This window comes from Narcine bancroftii, chromosome 1 (assembly GCF_036971445.1).
Source record: "Narcine bancroftii isolate sNarBan1 chromosome 1, sNarBan1.hap1, whole genome shotgun sequence".
Classification (NCBI taxonomy): Eukaryota; Metazoa; Chordata; class Chondrichthyes; order Torpediniformes; family Narcinidae; genus Narcine; species Narcine bancroftii.
In genome coordinates, this window is record NC_091469.1 from 105759210 (window position 1) to 105777606 (window position 18397).

The 18397-nt window shown below is 46.7% G+C and overlaps 1 protein-coding gene across 6 annotated transcripts in view; it reads right to left on the minus strand.

Moving 5' to 3' along the window:
• The window catches only part of LOC138762210 (dual specificity testis-specific protein kinase 2-like), a 197844-nt gene that overhangs the window by 47130 nt on the left and 132317 nt on the right, over window positions 1-18397 (minus strand). For all 6 annotated transcript variants that reach the window (XR_011356827.1, XR_011356836.1, XM_069935841.1 and 3 more), the window contains one exon: window positions 2888-3009. Coding sequence is in view for 4 of the 6 variants with exons in the window: in XM_069935841.1 (XP_069791942.1) it covers window positions 2888-3009 (122 nt within the window). In the remaining 2 variants the exon portion in view is untranslated. The remainder of the gene's footprint in view (window positions 1-2887; window positions 3010-18397) is intronic.

An 18397-nucleotide genomic window follows, 5' to 3' on the forward strand; every position in this document is an offset into this window, starting at 1 on the left:
CAACAGTACCTTCTGGAGTGTGGTATTGCTTCAAGCAGGACCACGAGCTATAACCCACGCGGTAATGGCCAGGTTGAGAGGGAGAATGCCACCATATGGAGAGCGGTTACACTGGCTCTCCGGTCTAAAGGTCTCCCCACCTCTCACTGGCAGGAGGTTCTCACTAGTGCCTTACACTCCATCCGCTCCCTCCTATGTACTGCAACAAATGCCACCCCCACGAAAGGATGTTCCTTTTCCCGAGGAAATCCGAATCGGGAACCACTGTACCGGCATGGCTCACCGTCCCTGGCCCCGTCCTTTTGCGACGCCACGTCCGGCACTCAAAGAACGACCCCTTGGTCGACCGAGTGACTCTACTCCACGCGAACCCACATTACGCATACGTGGAGTTCCCAGACGGGCGGGAGGACACTGTTTCGGTGCGGGACCTAGCTCAGGACGCGGTAGACCCAGCAAACCCCCCAACTCCTTATGCTCCAGGCCCCGTGCCGCAACAGAAGGACCAACAGCACCCCAATGACTCGGGCCACCCTGCCGAAAAAACGACTGGGGAATTGAGCGACGGAGCAGTCGCACCCGATGAGCCCGCTGGTGACACCACTCCAGCGACCCCAATCCCGGCACCACGGCGGTCACGCCGGATGGTCAGACCCCCTGACCGCTACAGTCCTTGACCTACCCCTTCCTTTTCATTCTCTCCCTCGTTTTTGTTTTTTTTTTCCCGGGTCAATTCTCCAAGAAGGGGTGAATGTGATAGTACAGATCTATCACCAATGTACATAGTGTATATAGTTACTGTATCTAGACTGTGCTTACAGCGATTGGCTGAGAGCTAAGCCACACCTATTGTTTGGGCCTTAAAGGGTTGTGTCCCTAGCCAGGTCGGATCATTCCGGACTGGTCGGCCACCTGTGAAGAGCTCCGGTCTTTTGCTAATAAAAGCCTTGGTTTGGATCAACAAGTCTTTGGTTCTTTCGACGAGCTCTACAAAGCTACAGTCCATCAGGGCCCTGGAAGAATATTAAGGTCAAAGGGGGCCATAAGTGGTCCTTGACAACAGGATGAAAGAAAACCCCAAATTATTTGTACTTGCAGTACACACAAGTTGAGGAGGGAGAGGATCGGTCAAAGAAAGTAAATTTAAGTTTGGAGTCAGAGGAAGAGGGTGAGATAGTAAATTAGTTCTTTGCATCAATGTTTACCAAGGAGAAGGGCACTATAAGATCAAGAAAGAGGTCGTGTTATGTCTTTTGAGGAGCAATAAGGTGAATATTTCCCCTGGGCCTGATGGGAAGAGTCCCTAGTTATTGAATGAGGGAAGTGAGGTATTTGTTGGGGTCTTAAAGATCTTTGCATCCTCACTGATGACAGGACAGGTCCCAGAGGACAGGAGACTAGCTAATGTTGCAGCTTCATTGATGAATGGGGCGAAAGGAATACTTTTAGAAATTCTAGACCAGTAATCCTCAAGGGTTTGGAAATTATTGGGAAGGATGCTCAGGAATAGGATTGATGTACATGTGAGAAGCAAATATTTTACACAAAGAGTGATAGGTTCCTGGAATGGCTGCCAGGAGTCATGCCAAAAGCAAATATTATAGTAACAGTTAAGGGACTTCAAGATGGACACATGAATATGAAGGGGATGGAGTGTTATCTTTCAGGTGCAGGTGGCAGATTTTTAGTTTCATTTTGATGTACACCTTTGCATTAAATGCTCTGCAGCATAAACAGGTTAGCAGAAATGTTCCCAGTAGGGAATCCTCAAAACAAAGATCACGCAATATTTCTGCAAGGCTCAACTCTCCATTTTAAAGTCCACGTCATGTTCGTTTTTGCAATTAAATCAGGTGAAGTGTTTAAATAATCTTAGATACTGCTCTTTGAAGCAATTTACTGAGCTTTCAGTTTTGAGTGTCCTGGTTACTTTGGGATCATACTAATGTCACAGCAAGGAGCCTGTAGTGATTGGGAAAAGTGTAGAATTCAATCAACCGAACTGCTCGGAGAGATTTTGTTCAATAGATTGATTTTAAAAGGCTATAAGTGAGTGCAGGTTTGTTGCAACTCCATATCTCTGAAGTTTAATTCAATATTGCATTAATTCATTGTCAGCAAAATATCTCACACTAAGAAATTACAGGTCAAAAAAATTAACACTAAAATTGATACCCTAAGCTTCAACTTGCTTTCCTTTCAAGTTCAGTGGTCTGCTTGGAACGATGAAGTAGTACTGGCAACGAACTGCTTTAGAGTCATCAGAATTAGGTTCATTGGTATGAGCAAGTGTCATGAAATTAGTGAGTTCAGGGAAGAGGACAATGATGTTAGGTCATGTTGGTAGTCTTGAACCACATGAAGGTATACAAATCCCCAGGTTCTGACCAAGTGCATCCAAGCAAGTTGTAGGATGCAGAAGTCATGACAGATTTTCTTTAATCATAAGTACAAAAAGCTGGAGGATGACTAACGTGACTCCTTTATCTCAGAAGGGCTGCAAGTTCAAGTCAAGGAACAACAGGCCAGTGACTCTAACATCAGTGGTGGGGAAGTTTTGGAGGATGTGCTGAGAGATAGGATCTCTCTGCATTTGGAAAGGCAAGGACTGATGAGGAAGAGTCAGCAGGGCTTTGCGATGGAAGGGGAGATGGATGTAAGGAGACAGGGACAAAGATGGGGAGGGGAGTTAATGGAAATGAGCATTTGTTGATGTCATCTGCATTATAAAAACAGAAAAAGCAAATGAAATCCAATTTTGTTTAGTTGTTATCAGGGCAAAGTAACGTTCTTAAATTTTATAACTACTACTAATCCATGCAATCTCCATTCCAAAACGTTGAAATAAATCGTCACAATGTATGGAACAAATTTTATCCTCTTTTACCTGACAATATTGGGATGTGAGAGTTTCTGGAGAAGACTGATCTCGCGTATAATGACATCCTGATCCACGTCCTTCTTGTAAATTTTTACTACCATTACTTTACGAGTTTCGTTGTGTGTCACCTGTTGACAGATATTGAGATTATTATCAGACAGCCCAATTTAAGAAACAAGTATTAGCTGACATAGCATTTTTTAACCTATGTTTTTGGTTGTATTCTTCAGAAATGCTGGATGAACTCAGCAGGTCTGGTGCTGCAAGACCTGCTGAATTCCTTTAATATTTCTGGTGTTTTCACTACCATCACAGCAACTGCAGACTTTGGTGTTTCATTCTTTTGGTTGTATTCGGTCAGGAATAGAAATTCATTGCATGCTCACAGTACATTCAAATTCCAAGATATATTTTTGACCTTGTTTTTCAACAACACAGTTGAGGTGAGCAAGTCAGCATCCCCTGAAATGAATCTAACTTTTGCAAGAACAGGGAAAGCAAATGTGCATCTCTAACCAATTCGACTGAAAAACCCATACAATGTGGGAACTCGGAACAGCAAGTGAAGAAACATTGTTTGAATCAAGAAGATAGAAGAGAAATTTTGAATAAAATATTTTGGTATTTTAATTTTTTAAGCCATCTCTAATAAAATTGGAAAGAATTGGACTCTACACTTAAGAAAATTAAATGTTCAGTGTCAGTAATATTGATTATTAGTAATTAAGACTTAGCACATTGGTTAAAAGTGCACAAGTGCAAATAAAAGAACATATTACTCCATTGTCTTACAGCAGCATTAAAGATGCAAATATTGCTATAAATTATATTTTCTAAATGTAAATTAGTGCAAAAAAAAGCAAGTCTGTGCTTTATTGACCAATCAGAAATCTGACTGAAGAGGGGAAGAAGCTATTTTTGTACCATTGGGTATTCGTCTTCAGGCACCTGTACCTCCTTCCCAATTATAGCAGTGGAAAGAGGGCATGGTCTGGGTGGTGGAGGGTCCTTGAGGCTTTCTTATTGGGTATTCATCTTCAGGCACCTGTACCTCCTTCCCAATTATAGCAGTGGAAAGAGGGGATGGTCTGGGTGGTGGAGGGTCCTTGAGGCTTTCTTAAGTCACTACCTCTCGTAGATATCCTCAATAAAGTGAAGACATATGCACATGATACAATAAGAAAAGAGCACAGCTTGGGTGCTGAGGGTCCTTGATAATAGAAGATGCTTTCTTGAGGCATCACCCCTTAAAGATGTCATTAATGGAGGAAAGACTAATGACCATGATGGCACTGGACAAGTTTACAACCTTTTGTAGCCTGTTCCTGTCATGTGCATTGGCACCTCCTTACCAGACAGTGATGCAACCATGGCACACCTGTATAAATTTGCAAGAGTTCTGGTGACATACCAAATCTCCTCAAACTCCTCACAATCTTTAGTTACAGGTGAGCCTTCTTGATAAATTCTCTGACAAATTCTGGAATGCTTCAGATAACTTGGTCATCAGAGTTCCTATTTAGTAGTGCATTGGTTCGGAACTTTTTAGAGCTCTGCAATTTTGGATTGAAAATTGGTTTGGCTGAAGAAAACTGGTTGGAGTCAGAGAATTGTTTCTCTGACTGGATGTCAGTGACTAGTGGCATTGTGCAGGGATCATAACTGAGAGCTTATTTTTTTCCGCTGGAGGGCAAGGTGAGTGCAATACTATTACAGTGCCAGTGATCCAGAGAAGAACTCATTGCTGCCTGAAAGAAGTTTGCCCATTCTCCTCGTGACCAGTGTGGTTTCTTCTGGGTGCTCCAGCTTCCTCCCACATTCCAAAGGTGCACCCTTTTTCATGAGTGCTGAAAATCAGGGAGATAGTAGAATAAAAAGATGAAGTGGAGAGAAAGGTGGGATGGGAAACACAGATGAACAGGTCATGGATGGATACAGGTGGGAGGAAGAAAGCTGAGACAAAAGGTGAAGGGTAAGCTCTGATAGGAAAAGAGAAAGGAAGGGGTGGGGATCTGGAAAAAGAGGGAGGAGGAAAGAGATTGTGAAAGATGATTAACAGAAATTGGAGGTCAACATTGATGCCGTCTGGTTGGAGAGTGGGGAGATGGAATACAAGGCGTTGTTCCTCCAGATTATGAGTAGCTCAACTTGGAAGTACATGCTCAACTTGACAGACATGTCAGTGAGGTAATGGGCTGTAGAATTGAAGTGGTTGGCCACTAGGTCCTTGGTGTTGCAAAGGTTCTCAATGAAGCGATCTCGCAGGCTGCAATTTGACTATCCAATGTAGAGGAGGCCACAACTGGAGCACCAGATGCAGTAGGTGACTCCTGCAGATTCACAACTAAGTGCTGCTTCATTTGGAAAGCCTAGTTGGGGGAACTAAATGGTGGTGAGGGAGGAAGTGTAGGCCCAAAGTGTAGCATTTCTTGTGGTCACAGGGGTAAGAAGCTGGGATAGGGGGGAAATGTGGGAAAGGACAAGGAAGTAGTGGAGAGTGAAATCCCTGTGGAAAAGGGAGAGGAGAGGGGAGAGGAAAATATGTCTCGTGGCGAGATCCCATTATAGGTGGCGGAAGTTGGATGCGGAAGCTGGTGGGGTGGTCGGTCAAGGACAAGCCCATCCTTGTTGTATCTATTGGGGGGGGGGGGGGAAGAATAATAGTTTGGCATGGACAAGAAGGGCTGAAGGACCTATTTTTGTGTTATGGTGTTCTTTGTCTCTATGGAAGGTGCCAGGTCAGATGCGTGTGAAATGGGGGCTGAGTTAATCCACTAAACTGCTCTATGTTCCATCAACAAATACACTCAGGGACAAATGCACAAGGAGAGATTGGTTATTGAGGTTATTTTCTTATTCCTGATGAATGGCCCAGGCCCAAAATGTTGGTTACCCTTTATCTCCTATGGATGCTGCATGACCTGCTGAGTTTCTCCAGCACATTTGTTTATTGCAAGAGATTTTAAATTTAAAAAATAGACATACAGCATAGTAACAGGCCCTTTTGGCCCACGAACCCATGCAGCCCAATTACACCCAACTGACCTAGAACTCCCAGTATATTTTGAACTGTGGGAGGAAACTGGAGCACCTGGAGGAAACCCTTGTAGTCGCAGAGAACATTAAAACTTCTTGCAGGCAGCACAGGGTTTGAACCCTGGTCCTGATCGCTGTTGTTGTAACAGCATTGCGCTAACTGCTACACTAACTGTACCTCCCCCTGGTTAAGCCAGGCTAACGAGAATGATAGGAGATTTCACAGAAAGCGAGAAAAGTTTTATCAACAGTATATACAAAGCAGCTGTTCACAAAGATTGAAAAGTTCTGATCCAGGGTCAGAGAACCAGTGTGTGCCAGTACGAACATTCGAAAATCAGGAGAAATTTCTTCACGGCGGGGGGGGGGGGGGGGGGGGATGGTGGAATGGCGAACCTGTGGAATTCTCAATCACAGTAGCAGTGGCGGCTATCCTTAAGTATATTCAATAAGGAATTTGATAATTTTGTTAAGCATAAATGGGTCAAGGGATACCGGGAAGAAGGCAAGAACGGAGAATGGAATATCTGCCATGATCTTGTTAAATCAGAAGCTGGCCCACTTCCTATATTCAACTTTAGAGTGCTCAGTTTTGAACATAGTCAAACTAAACTTGCATCAGAAGTAACTTTCTACCAAGCCTAAGTATTAAATGTTTAACTTCCACCGGCTCACATTTAAGAATGTTTTGCCCTAGTGCATATTTTGTTCAAATTGATTGATTTCTTTGTGCATTTCAAAAAGAAACTACATCTGGTGAGGGCTTGAACACATCCATCAACTCAAAGACAGAAACATGGATCAATAGTTTGGTTCAGCTTGCAAAATACAAGCCACAGATTTTTGTCAAATCACAAAGAAATTAAGAGAACAGGCTGAAAAAGTCCCTCTTTTATTTATATGACTGTTTCATTCCAACATTATAATGAAGTCAGCTTTCAATGAGTTTAGTCTGTTGTTCTGATTGCAAAACTAATCAGAAAGCTAAATTTGTGACCATGCAGAATTATTTGCGTTTACTATGTACCTGATAGATGTCCATCCATATTCATGAATCTAGAAGCCTCTTAAACATTACTGTGGAATCAGCATCCACTTCTATTCTTCACAGCCCATTCCAGGTACACACCATTCTGTGTAAAATATGTGCCCCACACATCTCCTTTAACTTCTCCCCCTCACATTAAACATTTATGACTTCCTGTTTTTCTCCAACCCATCAACTCCTCCTTATGATTTCATACACCTCTATCAAATTGCCCCTCAGCCTCATCTGCCCCAGAGAAAAATAACCCAAGTTTGTACATAAACTGTCCCCATAACTCACCTCCCCAAAGCCAGGCGACACATGGTAAACTTTCCAAAGCCTCCACATATTTCCTGTAATTGGGTAACCATAATTGCACACTATGATCAAGTTCAAATTTATTTATCATCTGACTGCACAAGTACAACCTGATGAAACAGTGTTCTCTGGTCGTCAGTGGAAGAACATGCAAACACACATCCAGGCATAACACACATGCAGACAAATGGCACATATGCAGTACGTATATAAAATAAATGCTGAAATGTCAAGGATTGTAAAACCTAGTCCTATAGGAACTAGTTGAATAAATAGAAGAGTCTCAGAGGGTTTGTATGAGCAGTTCATTCAGCAGTCTCTCTTCCAGTAGGAAGGAGCCTGGTGGTTCTGGCTCATACTCCTGTATCCCAACTGGAAGATGATGTGTATCGGGTGGTAGGGGTCCTCGACAATTTTTGCAGGTCTTTTTCAAACAATGATCCTGGTAGATCACATCAATGGCAGAATAGTTGAGGGGGGGGGGGTGGAGTGGGGGAATGGAGACCCCAGTGATCCTCTCTGCCACTCTTCTGGTCCTGTGGATTGACCCCCAAACTAATGCTCTACAGCAACTGAACCACACTGTGATGTAGCCAGCCAGGATGCTTTTATAGAGTCCCTGTAGAAAGTTGACAGGATGGTGGTCGGTAGCCTTGCCTGCCTTAGTCTTCTCAGGAAGTGCAGTCACTATAGCTCTCCAATTAATAGCTTTCAATTTGAACGTTATTGTTACCCATATGAAGGAGCAATGAGAAAGTTTGATTTGCAAGCAATCCACCTAGACCGTGCAGCAAGTACATGACAATGTAAGATATAGTTGGTGCAAAAAAAATTGTATTGCACCAATCTAAACCTTACGTTAATAGTAATTGGTCATGCTGTCATGATACAAGTCAGACCAGTCTTTTTCATCAATCAATATACCCAAATCTGTCTCCCATCTTTGTCTAGATTTATGTAACCCCTGTTTTGGGGTACCCATTTGAAGTAGGAAATACATTTTTGAAATAAATTTCTTTGAAGTCCCCTTTCAAACCAGTCTTTACTTCACTGCACTGCAGTAAGGTCATCATTGTGCCCCTTAAATAAGATCTTAATTGAAAATAGTTGAATATATTAGTTATGCCATATTTGGTTTTTAATTGATCAAATGATATTAATTTCCCCAACTCATAACAATTCTCGAAATACCTGATCCTTTTTTGGGACCAAGTGTCCAGGATTTTATTATCCATTGTTAAAGGAATAAACCTATTTTGAACTAGATGTGTTTTAGGAGATTGGCTCCCTTTAATCCCGATTTGATAACTGATTTTATTCTGAATATTAATAATGTTTTAATAAGGGGGCTTCTTTTACACCCAAAATTAATTTTGAATTCTATTTATATACAACATCTTCTGCAATACTCTCTCCAACATTATGCAGCTCTATTTTTTTTTAACCAGGAAGGCTGGTCTCCTCTGTCAAAGAGGGAGGTGACAAACTTCATTTGGGCTGCCTAATAATATTTCTTATAGTCTGGAAAAATTACACAAATTAAAATCAGAAATATCATATCAATGGTTTAGATGCAGTGAAGAAACAGAAACCTTTTTGCATTCAACTTGGTGATGTTCAAGGTGAGGCCTTTCTGGGAAGATTTGGGAAATCTAGAACAAACCAAGAAGATTCAATTTATACAGATATTGGAATTATTTATATTGGGAAATATAGCAGATGTAAGATCTAAAACACCAATTATAATTTGTAAAGATCACATTGGTAGTGGCCAGGAAGTGTATAGCAATTACCTGGAAATTTGATTCTCATCTAGATATGACTTGTTGGAAAGCAAAAATATATGCTTGGAGAAAAGTACTTATAACCTTAGGAAAAAATATGATGTCTTTCTAAAAATTTGGAGTTCATATCTTCAACAAGTAAATGTAGATTCTAAATGATGACCCCGTCCCCCCACCCTCATTCCCCTGCATCCAGGAACCACCTGGGATTCCAGGCAGGTCAGGATATTTGTCCCTTGGCAGGAGAATGATGAATCCAATGAAACCTTTTTCTTTTTCTCGTCTCTTATATTTCTCTCTTCAATTTTACTGATTATTCTCTCCTTTTTTTCCCCTGGGTAGATGGGGGGGAAGAGAAGAGGGAGGGTTAGGGCTTGTTTTTTTTCTCTTCTTACTCAAAATCAACATCAAATGACAAGATTGTTTTATGTAATTGATGAATTTCATGCTGATTTGAAAATATAAATAATAATAGAAGCACATCCCAGTGTAGAAGTGCAATGTTACAGGTTGAGATCTGTAGTACAGAGCAAAGGCAACATAACTTTACAAATGTAAGGTTTATTTGGAATCAGAAAATGGAAGAAAAGTGTAGTATTGCCAATCTTCAAAGGAAAATAAAACCATGCAGCATTTTTCAACTACTCTTGTCGGGAAAGAGATACAGGAGTATCAGAGCTAGAACCACCAGGGTGAAAAACAGCTTCATCGCACAGTTAGAATACTGAATGACTGAATGAACTGCTCATACAAAGCCTAAGACTCTATTTATTCAACTGTAGCAGTGTGAGCAGTGGGAGAAACACAGCCACCACGTTGAGGGTCGTTAATGACTATTTTTATTCAAATTCAGCATGTCCCTTTAAGGGCAGCATGAGCCCAGTCACCTGGTGTATTGTGACATCATAATCGCTGCCCAGGGTCCGCGCTGGAAGGGATGCTGGGGTCAGAGAGAAACCTCTGACGACGCCATTTCCCCATGGCTGCCCCACCACGTGGCAATACAAGCAGGGCCAGTTTGCCACGAGGATGTACACCGCCACACAACCCCCCTCAGAACTGGCTACGTGTCCTGTCGCTTTGGCGGCTAGCCCTGGCGCTTGGGCACAGCCGTCTGCACCGGCTGTGATAAGTCCAGATGGGCTGCCTTCAGGCGGTCCACTGTAAAAAGTTCCTCTCTTCCCCCCCACCCCCAACGTACAGGGTGAAGGTTCTGCCGGACCGGTGCAAGACTCTGTATGGCCCCTCGTACAGTCGCTGTAGCGGTGTACCTTGTGGTCCCCTTTGCACGAAAACGAACTGGGCCGAGTCGAGCTCTTTGGGGAGATGAAACGGCCGGGTGCCGTGGCGTGCCGGGGGTGGGGGAGCAAGGGAGGACAGTCACGTTGATGTCGTCTGGCCCCTGCCGGTGTCCAAGGAGGCTCGTTACGGTGGTGGATTGGGCCACAAGGTGGCCGGAGGCTGTCCCAATTAAGGAGGCCTCCGCGGAGGCGTGCGCCAGGACTCTGGTCAGCCAATGGATCGCCAATTTCGGAGTCCCAGCACACATCACTAATGACAGAGGGGCGCAGTTTACGTCTGCCCTGTGGACTTAGATGGCAAAGCTCCTGGGGGGGTCAAGCTCCACCACACCACAGCATATCACCCACAGTCCAACGGGTTGGTGGAGAGGTTCCACAGGCACTTGAAGGCATCACTTATGGCCAGTCTCTCCGGACCAGACTGGGCAGACGATCTACCATGGGTCCTCCTTGGGATTAGGACAGCACCCAAAGAGGACCTGCAGGCTTCAGCAGCGGAGATGGTCTATGGCGCACTGATTTCCCTGCAGGGTGAGTTTTTTGGCCCAGACCCTGACACCACGACCACCGACAAAAACCTGCTGGCGGACCTACGCAGGTGACTGTCCTCTCTTGCTCCCCCACCCCCGGCACGCCACGGCACCTGGCCATTTCATCTCCCCAAGGAGCTCGACTCGGCCCAGTTCGTTTTCGTGCATAGGGGACCACAAGGTACAGCGCTACAGCGACTGTACGAGGGGCCATACAAAGTCTTGCATCAGTCCGGCAAAACCTTCACCCTGGACGTTGGGGGGGAGAGAGGAACTTTTTACAGTGGACCGCCTGAAGACTGCCCATCTGGACTTATCACAGCCGGTGCAGACGGCTGTGCCCAAGCGCCAGGGCTGGCTGCCAAAGCGACAGGACGCGTAGCCAGTTCTGAGGGGGGTTGTGTGGCGGTGTACATCCTCGTGGCGAACTGGCCCTGCTTGTATTGCCACGTGGTGGGGCAGTCATGGGGAAATGGCGTCGTCAGAGGTTTCTCTCTGACCCCAGCATCCCTTCCAGCACGGACCCTGGGCATGAACTGCTAGGTCAAAGTTCTGGATGGGGGCTCACGTGTGTCACTGGACCTTGGAGGTCTGGCACCTGGTACAGTTCCTGGCCCAGTTCCGCCACCTCCTTCTTCAGCCCGTGCCACACAAACCGCTCCACGACCATCCACATGGTTGTCTTTAGCACTGGGTGAACGAGGTCGTGGATCAGACTGAAGACCTTCGCCCTCCAGAGTGCAGCAGGACCACCAGGCGCGGCGTGCCTGTTGAGACGTCGCAGAGCAATGTGTCCGGGCTGCTGGGCACCCGGACATCCTTCGGTTTGAGGCCTGAGATGGCGGTCCACAAGGCCTGCATTTCTACATCGTTCCTCTGTGCCTGAGCCAGTTGCTCATAATCCAGGCTGGGCGTGAGAGTGTTGGTAGCTAGACGGGAAAGTGCATCCACCACTACATTGTCCTTGCCGGCCCTGTGTCAGATGTCGGTCATTAACTCAGACATGTACGAGAGGTGGCGCTCCTGTCTGGCGAACCACAAATCCTTAGCCATCGCCAGTGCTTGAGTGAGGGGCTTGTGATTAGTGAAGGCTGTGAACGGCCTGCCCTCGAGGAAGTGGTAGAAATGACGGATGGCCAAATAGCGCCAGGAACTCCCGGTCGAAGGCGCTGTATTTGAGCTCTGGCGGGTGCAGCTGCTTACTGAAAATGGCCAGCGGGCGCCATTGTCCATCGAACCACTATTCCAGAACCCCCCCACTGTCGTACCTGAGGTGTCCACGGAGAGTGCTGTGTGGGCCTTCAGCCGTGGGCATACCAGCAGCATGGCGCTGGCTAGAGCCTCCTTTGTTGCGATGAAAGCCCTGTCCGCCTCCTCTGACCATGATAAAGTCTTTTCTTTGGTGGCCATGAGCGCGAACAATGGACACATGGTGCGCGCGGCTCCGTGGATGAAATGATGGTAAAAGTTCACCGTCCATACAAACTCTTGGAGGCCTTTCAGGGTGGAGGGTTTGGGGAATCGTTGAACAGCCGCTACCTTCTCTGGCGCCGGCACGGCCCCAGCCGCTGAAATGGTGTGCTCCAGGAACTGGAGGAATTCCTTGGCAAACTGGCATTTGGCTGCATTGACCGTGAGGCTGAAGTCCGCCAGATGGGCGAAGAGTGTGCAGAGGTGGGCTTTGTGTTCGTCACGGTTGTGATTGCCAATGAGAATATAATCCAGGTAAATGAACATAAAGTTCAGGCATTTTCCAATCGCGTCCATGAGGCGCTGGAACATTTGGGCCGCGTTCTTTAGACCGAAGGGCATATGCAGGAACTCGAAGAGGCCGAAAGGGGTGATAATGGCAGTCTTACCCACGTTGTCTGGATGCACCCGGATCTGATGGTATCCTTCTGGTAGAAGGAGGTCCACTTTGGAGAAGACCCGTGCACGTGGAGGTTGGCGGAGAAGTCCTGTATGTGGGGCACCGGGTATCAGTTGGTGGTGGTTGCGTCGTTCCTGCACGTTCTCCAACCCCCGGACAATTTTGGGACCATATGGAGCGGCGATGCCCAGGCGCTGTCAGAGCGCTGAACGATTCCCAGTTCCTGGAGCATGGAGAGCTCCTCCTTTACCTGCTGGCAGCAGCTGTCTGTGTCTAGCATGCAGCAGGGGGCCCTGTGTGGTGATGTGGTGGAAGACCCCATGCTGGGCCAGGGCGGCATTGAACCATGGCTTTAAGATGGCGGGGAATTTGTGGAGGATCTTGTCAAACTGGTCCCTGGTGGTGGCTACGGTGGGAATTTCAGGCCTTCTGCTGTGTCCAGTTGGGTGGAGTGGAACGTTCAGGATTGACCAGCCTTTTGCCCTTCATGTCAACCAGTAGGCCGTGAGCTCTGAGGAAGTCGGCCCTGTAGAGCACGTCGAAAGAATCAAAGGCTTATTGATCCAAACCCAAGGCTTTTATTAACTAGAAGACTGGAGTGTATCACATGTAGGTCGACCAGTTCAGAATGACCTGGACTGGCTAGGAGCAACCCTTTAAGACCTGCCAGTAGGCGTGGCTATGCTCTCAGCCAATCACAATCATCCTACACTACAATCTATACATATACACATTGATGATAGTACAGATTCTATCACAGGCCCCTAACAGTGCGTTGCCCACAGAGGCTAGGACAAACCTCCAGTGGAACTTCTCCTTTCTGATCTGGATCTGTGTCCTGCAGGTGCCATAGGTCCTGATGGTGGAGCCATTGGCCACCCGCAGGGTTGGATCTCTAGATCGAGTGCGAGTCTCTAATGCTGTGGGGGTGGGGGGGAAGGACGCTGAGCCCAGCCCGTGTCCACCAGGAACCAGAGGCCGGTGGATCTGTCCATCACATGAAGGAGGCTGTTTGTGTGGCCAGCCGTCGCAGCCATCAACGGCGGCTGGCTTGGTCGTTTCCTTGAAACACGCAGGGCTGATGGCACTTACGGGCTTGCGCTCCCCAACGCTGGTGGTAGAAACACCAGGTCGATTGGCCCTCCTCTGGCTTGGACTTGGGAGCAGCTTGTGGTCAGCTGGCTCCTGTTCGTGCCACCTGGTTGAGGGCTGCCTTGTTCTCCCTCTTCATGCACCAGAGGGCATCCGCACGGGCTGCTGCTCTCCTTAGGTTGGAGAAGTCTTCATCTGAGGAGCAGCTGGATGTCCTCCGGCATCTGTTCCAGGAATATCTGGCAGAAGAGAAAACAAGGCTTGTGGTCTTCTGCTAGGGCCAGCATTTCATCCATCAGCGCCGATAGACTACGGTCCCCAAGCCCATCTAGGGGAAGGAGCTTGGAAGCCTGTTGCTGGAGAGGTAGCCCGAATGTTCCAAGCAGGTGGTCTCTGAGGGCAGTGTACTTACCCGTAGCCGGCAGGTAGTTGATGATGTCGTCCATCCTCGCTGCCATATCTTGGTCCAGAGCGCTCACGACATGATAGAACATCTTGGCGTCTGAGGAGATGTTGCAGAGTTGAAACTGTGCTTCCGCCTACTCGAACCACGTTCTCGGTCGGTGGGTCCAAAATGGGGGGAAGCTTGATAGAGACAGCGTTAACCTCTGCTGAATCCATGGTGTTTTGAGTCCAGAAAGACGTCTGGGCTCATCGGGGTCACCACTGTGGCAGTGTGAGCAGTGGAAGAAACAGCCACCACGTTGAGGGTCATTAACGACTGTTTCAAATTCAGCATTCCCCTATAAGGGCAGCATGAGCTCAGTCACCTGGTGCATTGTGATGTCATAATCGCTGCCCAGGGTGGGCGCTGGAAGGGATGCTGGAGTCAGAGAGAAACCTCTGACAACGCCATTTCCCCATGGCTGCCCCGCCAAATGGCAAAACAAGCAGGGACAGTTCGCCATGAGGATGTGAGCCCCAACTTAACAATATTCATTTTTATGTGTATATACTGTACATACTGCTTATGTATAGTTTGACGCTTGACGTCCTGCTTTGCGGAAACTGCCAAAATGTTTGGCCTGGAAGTCAGCCTGAAGAAAACTGAGGTCCTCCATCAGCCAGCTCCCCACCATGACTACCAGCCCCCCCACATCTCCATCGGGCACACAAAACTCAAAACGGTCAACCAGTTTACCTATCTCGGCTGTACCATTTCATCAGATGCAAGGATCGACAATGAGATAGACAACAGACTCGCCAAGGCAAATAGCGCCTTTGGAAGACTACACAAAAGAGTCTGGAAAAACAACCAACTGAAAAACCTCACAAAGATAAGCGTATACAGAGCCGTTGTCATACCCACACTCCTGTTCGGCTCCGAATCATGGGTCCTCTACCGGCACCACCTACGGCTCCTAGAACGCTTCCACCAGCGTTGTCTCCGCTCCATCCTCAACATCCATTGGAGCGCTCACACCCCTAACGTCGAGGTACTCGAGATGGCAGAGGTCGACAGCATCGAGTCCACGCTGCTGAAGATCCAGCTGCGCTGGATGGGTCACGTCTCCAGAATGGAGGACCATCGCCTTCCCAAGATCGTATTATATGGCGAGCTCTCCACTGGCCACCGTGACAGAGGTGCACCAAAGAAAAGGTACAAGGACTGCCTAAAGAAATCTCTTGGTGCCTGCCACATTGACCACCGCCAGTGGGCTGATAACGCCTCAAACCGTGCATCTTGGTGCCTCACAGTTTGGCGGGCAGCAGCCTCCTTTGAAGAAGACCGCAGAGCCCACCTCACTGACAAAAGGCAAAGGAGGAAAAACCCAACACCCAACCCCAACCAACCAATTTTCCCTTGCAACCGCTGCAATCGTGTCTGCCTGTCCCGCATCGGACTGGTCAGCCACAAACGAGCCTGCAGCTGACGTGGACTTTTTTACCCCCTCCATAAATCTTCGTCCGCGAAGCCAAGCCAAAGAAGTTTGTCTGTATGTGTGCTGTGTGTGTTTTGCAGGATGTGTGCCTGCATCTTTTTGCAAAGGACCAGCAAAAGCTGCTTCATCGGGTTGTACTTGTAGAGTCGGATAATAAACTTGAATCTATAATCAGCTCCCTTGATAGAGCCATACATCATTGCAATCTATATGGTGACTGACAGTGGGATAAATGGGCATTGATTTAAGAGATGGTGGTGCTGTAATGTGGAGCAAAATTGCTTGTGTTTAAACTATCACAGCGTCATATTGATTGGGACAATAACGAATGATGCAGAGCAACTGCAATTTGAAGACAAAAATAAATATCCATCACATTCATTAAGATTTTTTACAATCTGGGCATCTTTGATATTCTGTGGATCTTTTTTGTGCTGATTTAACCTAATTTCCAAAACTCTGTACAAATTTTTAGAACCTTTAATGTCAAGCGTTCATGCCATTAATACTTCTGGTACAAACAGTCCTCCAAAGAGTTTTCTAATAACCATCTCAACAAGATAAACAAGTTCTTGCACAAATTTAGATTAATTCAACCATGCAGTTTCTCTTCATGACTGTTGTCACAGGATCACAGAAACACATGGTAAACAAACAGACAGTTCTATTCAATTGGACCAATGAGCAAGCTCTTGACGCTTTAAAATCTTCTCATATTGTATTCACACTTTTCTAACAACAGGCCCATCAAGTTCATGCTAGCTCTCACAGCCAAATCACCATTCCCTTGCAATCTCTGCTTTTTCATATGGCCATTAACTCTCCACAATTTTCCTGACACCCACCAATACAAGGATCAATGTACATCAGGCTATTAATTTGGGAGGAAACGAGAGCACGCAAGGAAACTTCCACACGATCACAGGAAACACTGGCAAATTCTACTGATAGATAGTAGAAATTGTGCAGACCAGTTGCATCATGAGGGCACCAATACCCTTGAGCGTAAAGCCCTGCAAATGGTAGTGGACACAGTCCTGAACAACAAAGACTAAATTCTCTCCACGATTGAGAAAATTTACAGGGAACACTGCCATCAGAGAGCAGCAGCTCTGGAGGCCATGATCAAACCCAGGTCACTGGCAGCAACACTAATTTAGGTTTAGCCTGGGCAAATTTTATAGGGGAGAGGTGTTGAAGTAACAACAGTTTTTCCAACAAATTCCATTTTTATTTCTAGATGGGTGAACTAACACCATGGATGAAATCCCCCCAGAGGTCTGGAAGGCTGGCGGCAAAACTCTGCATGCCAAACTGCTTTGCTGGGACCAAGGAAAACTGCCTCAGGACCTTCGTGATGCCATCATCATCACCCTGTACAAAAACAAAGGCAAGAAATCAGACTGCTCAAACTACAGGGGAATCACACTGCTCTCCATTGCAGGCAAAATCTTCGCTAGGATTCTCCTAAATAGAATAACACCTAGTGTCGCCGAGAATGTTCTCCCAGAATCAGAGTGCGGCTTTCGCGCAAACAGAGGAACTACTGACATGGTCTTTGCCCTCAGACAGCTCCAAGAAAAGTGCAGAGAACAAAACAAAGGACTCTACATCACCTTTGTTGACCTCACCAAAGCCTTCGACACCGTGAGCAGGAAAGGGCTTTGGCAAATACTAGAGCTCCTCGGATGCCCCCCAAAGTTCCTCAACATGGTTATCCAACTGCACGAAAACCAACAAGGTCGGGTCAGATACAGCAATGAGCTCTCTGAACCCTTCTCCATAAACAATGGCGTGAAGCAAGGCTGCGTTCTCGCACCAACCCTCTTTTCAATCTTCTTCAGCATGATGCTGAACCAAGCCATCAAAGACCTCAACAATGAAGGCGCTGTTTACATCCGGTACCGCACGGATGGCAGTCTCTTCAATCTGAGGCACCTGAAAGCTCACACCAAGACACAAGAGCAACTTGTCCGTGAACTACTCTTTGTAGACGATGCCACTTTAGTTGCCCATTCAGAGCCAGCTTTTCAGCGCTTGATGTCCTGTTTTGCAGAAACTGCCAAAATGTTTGGCCTGGAAGTCAGCCTGAAGAAAACTGAGGTCCTCCATCAGCCAGCTCCCCACCATGACTACCAGCCCCCCCACATCTCCATTGGGCACACAAAACTCAAAACGGTCAACCAGTTTACCTATCTCGGCTGCACCATTTCATCGGATGCAAGGATCGACAACGAGATAGACAACAGACTCGCCAAGGCAAATAGCGCCTTTGGAAGACTACACAAGAGTCTGGAAAAACAACCAACTAAAAAACCGCACAAAGATAAGCGTATACAGAGCCGTTGTCATACCCACACTCCTGTTCGGCTCCGAATCATGGGTCCTCTACCGGCATCATCTATGGCTCCTAGAACGCTTCCACCAGCGATGTCTCCGCTCCATCCTCAACATTCATTGGAGCGACTTCATCCCTAACATCGAAGTACTCGAGATGGCAGAGGCTGACAGCATTGAATCCACGCTGTTGAAGATCCAACTGCACTGGGTAGGTCACGTCTCCAGAATGGAGGACCAGCGCCTCCCCAAGATCGTGTTATATGGCGAGTTCTCCATTGGCCATCGTGTCAGAGGTGCACCAAAGAAGAGGTACAAGGACTGCCTAAAGAAATCTC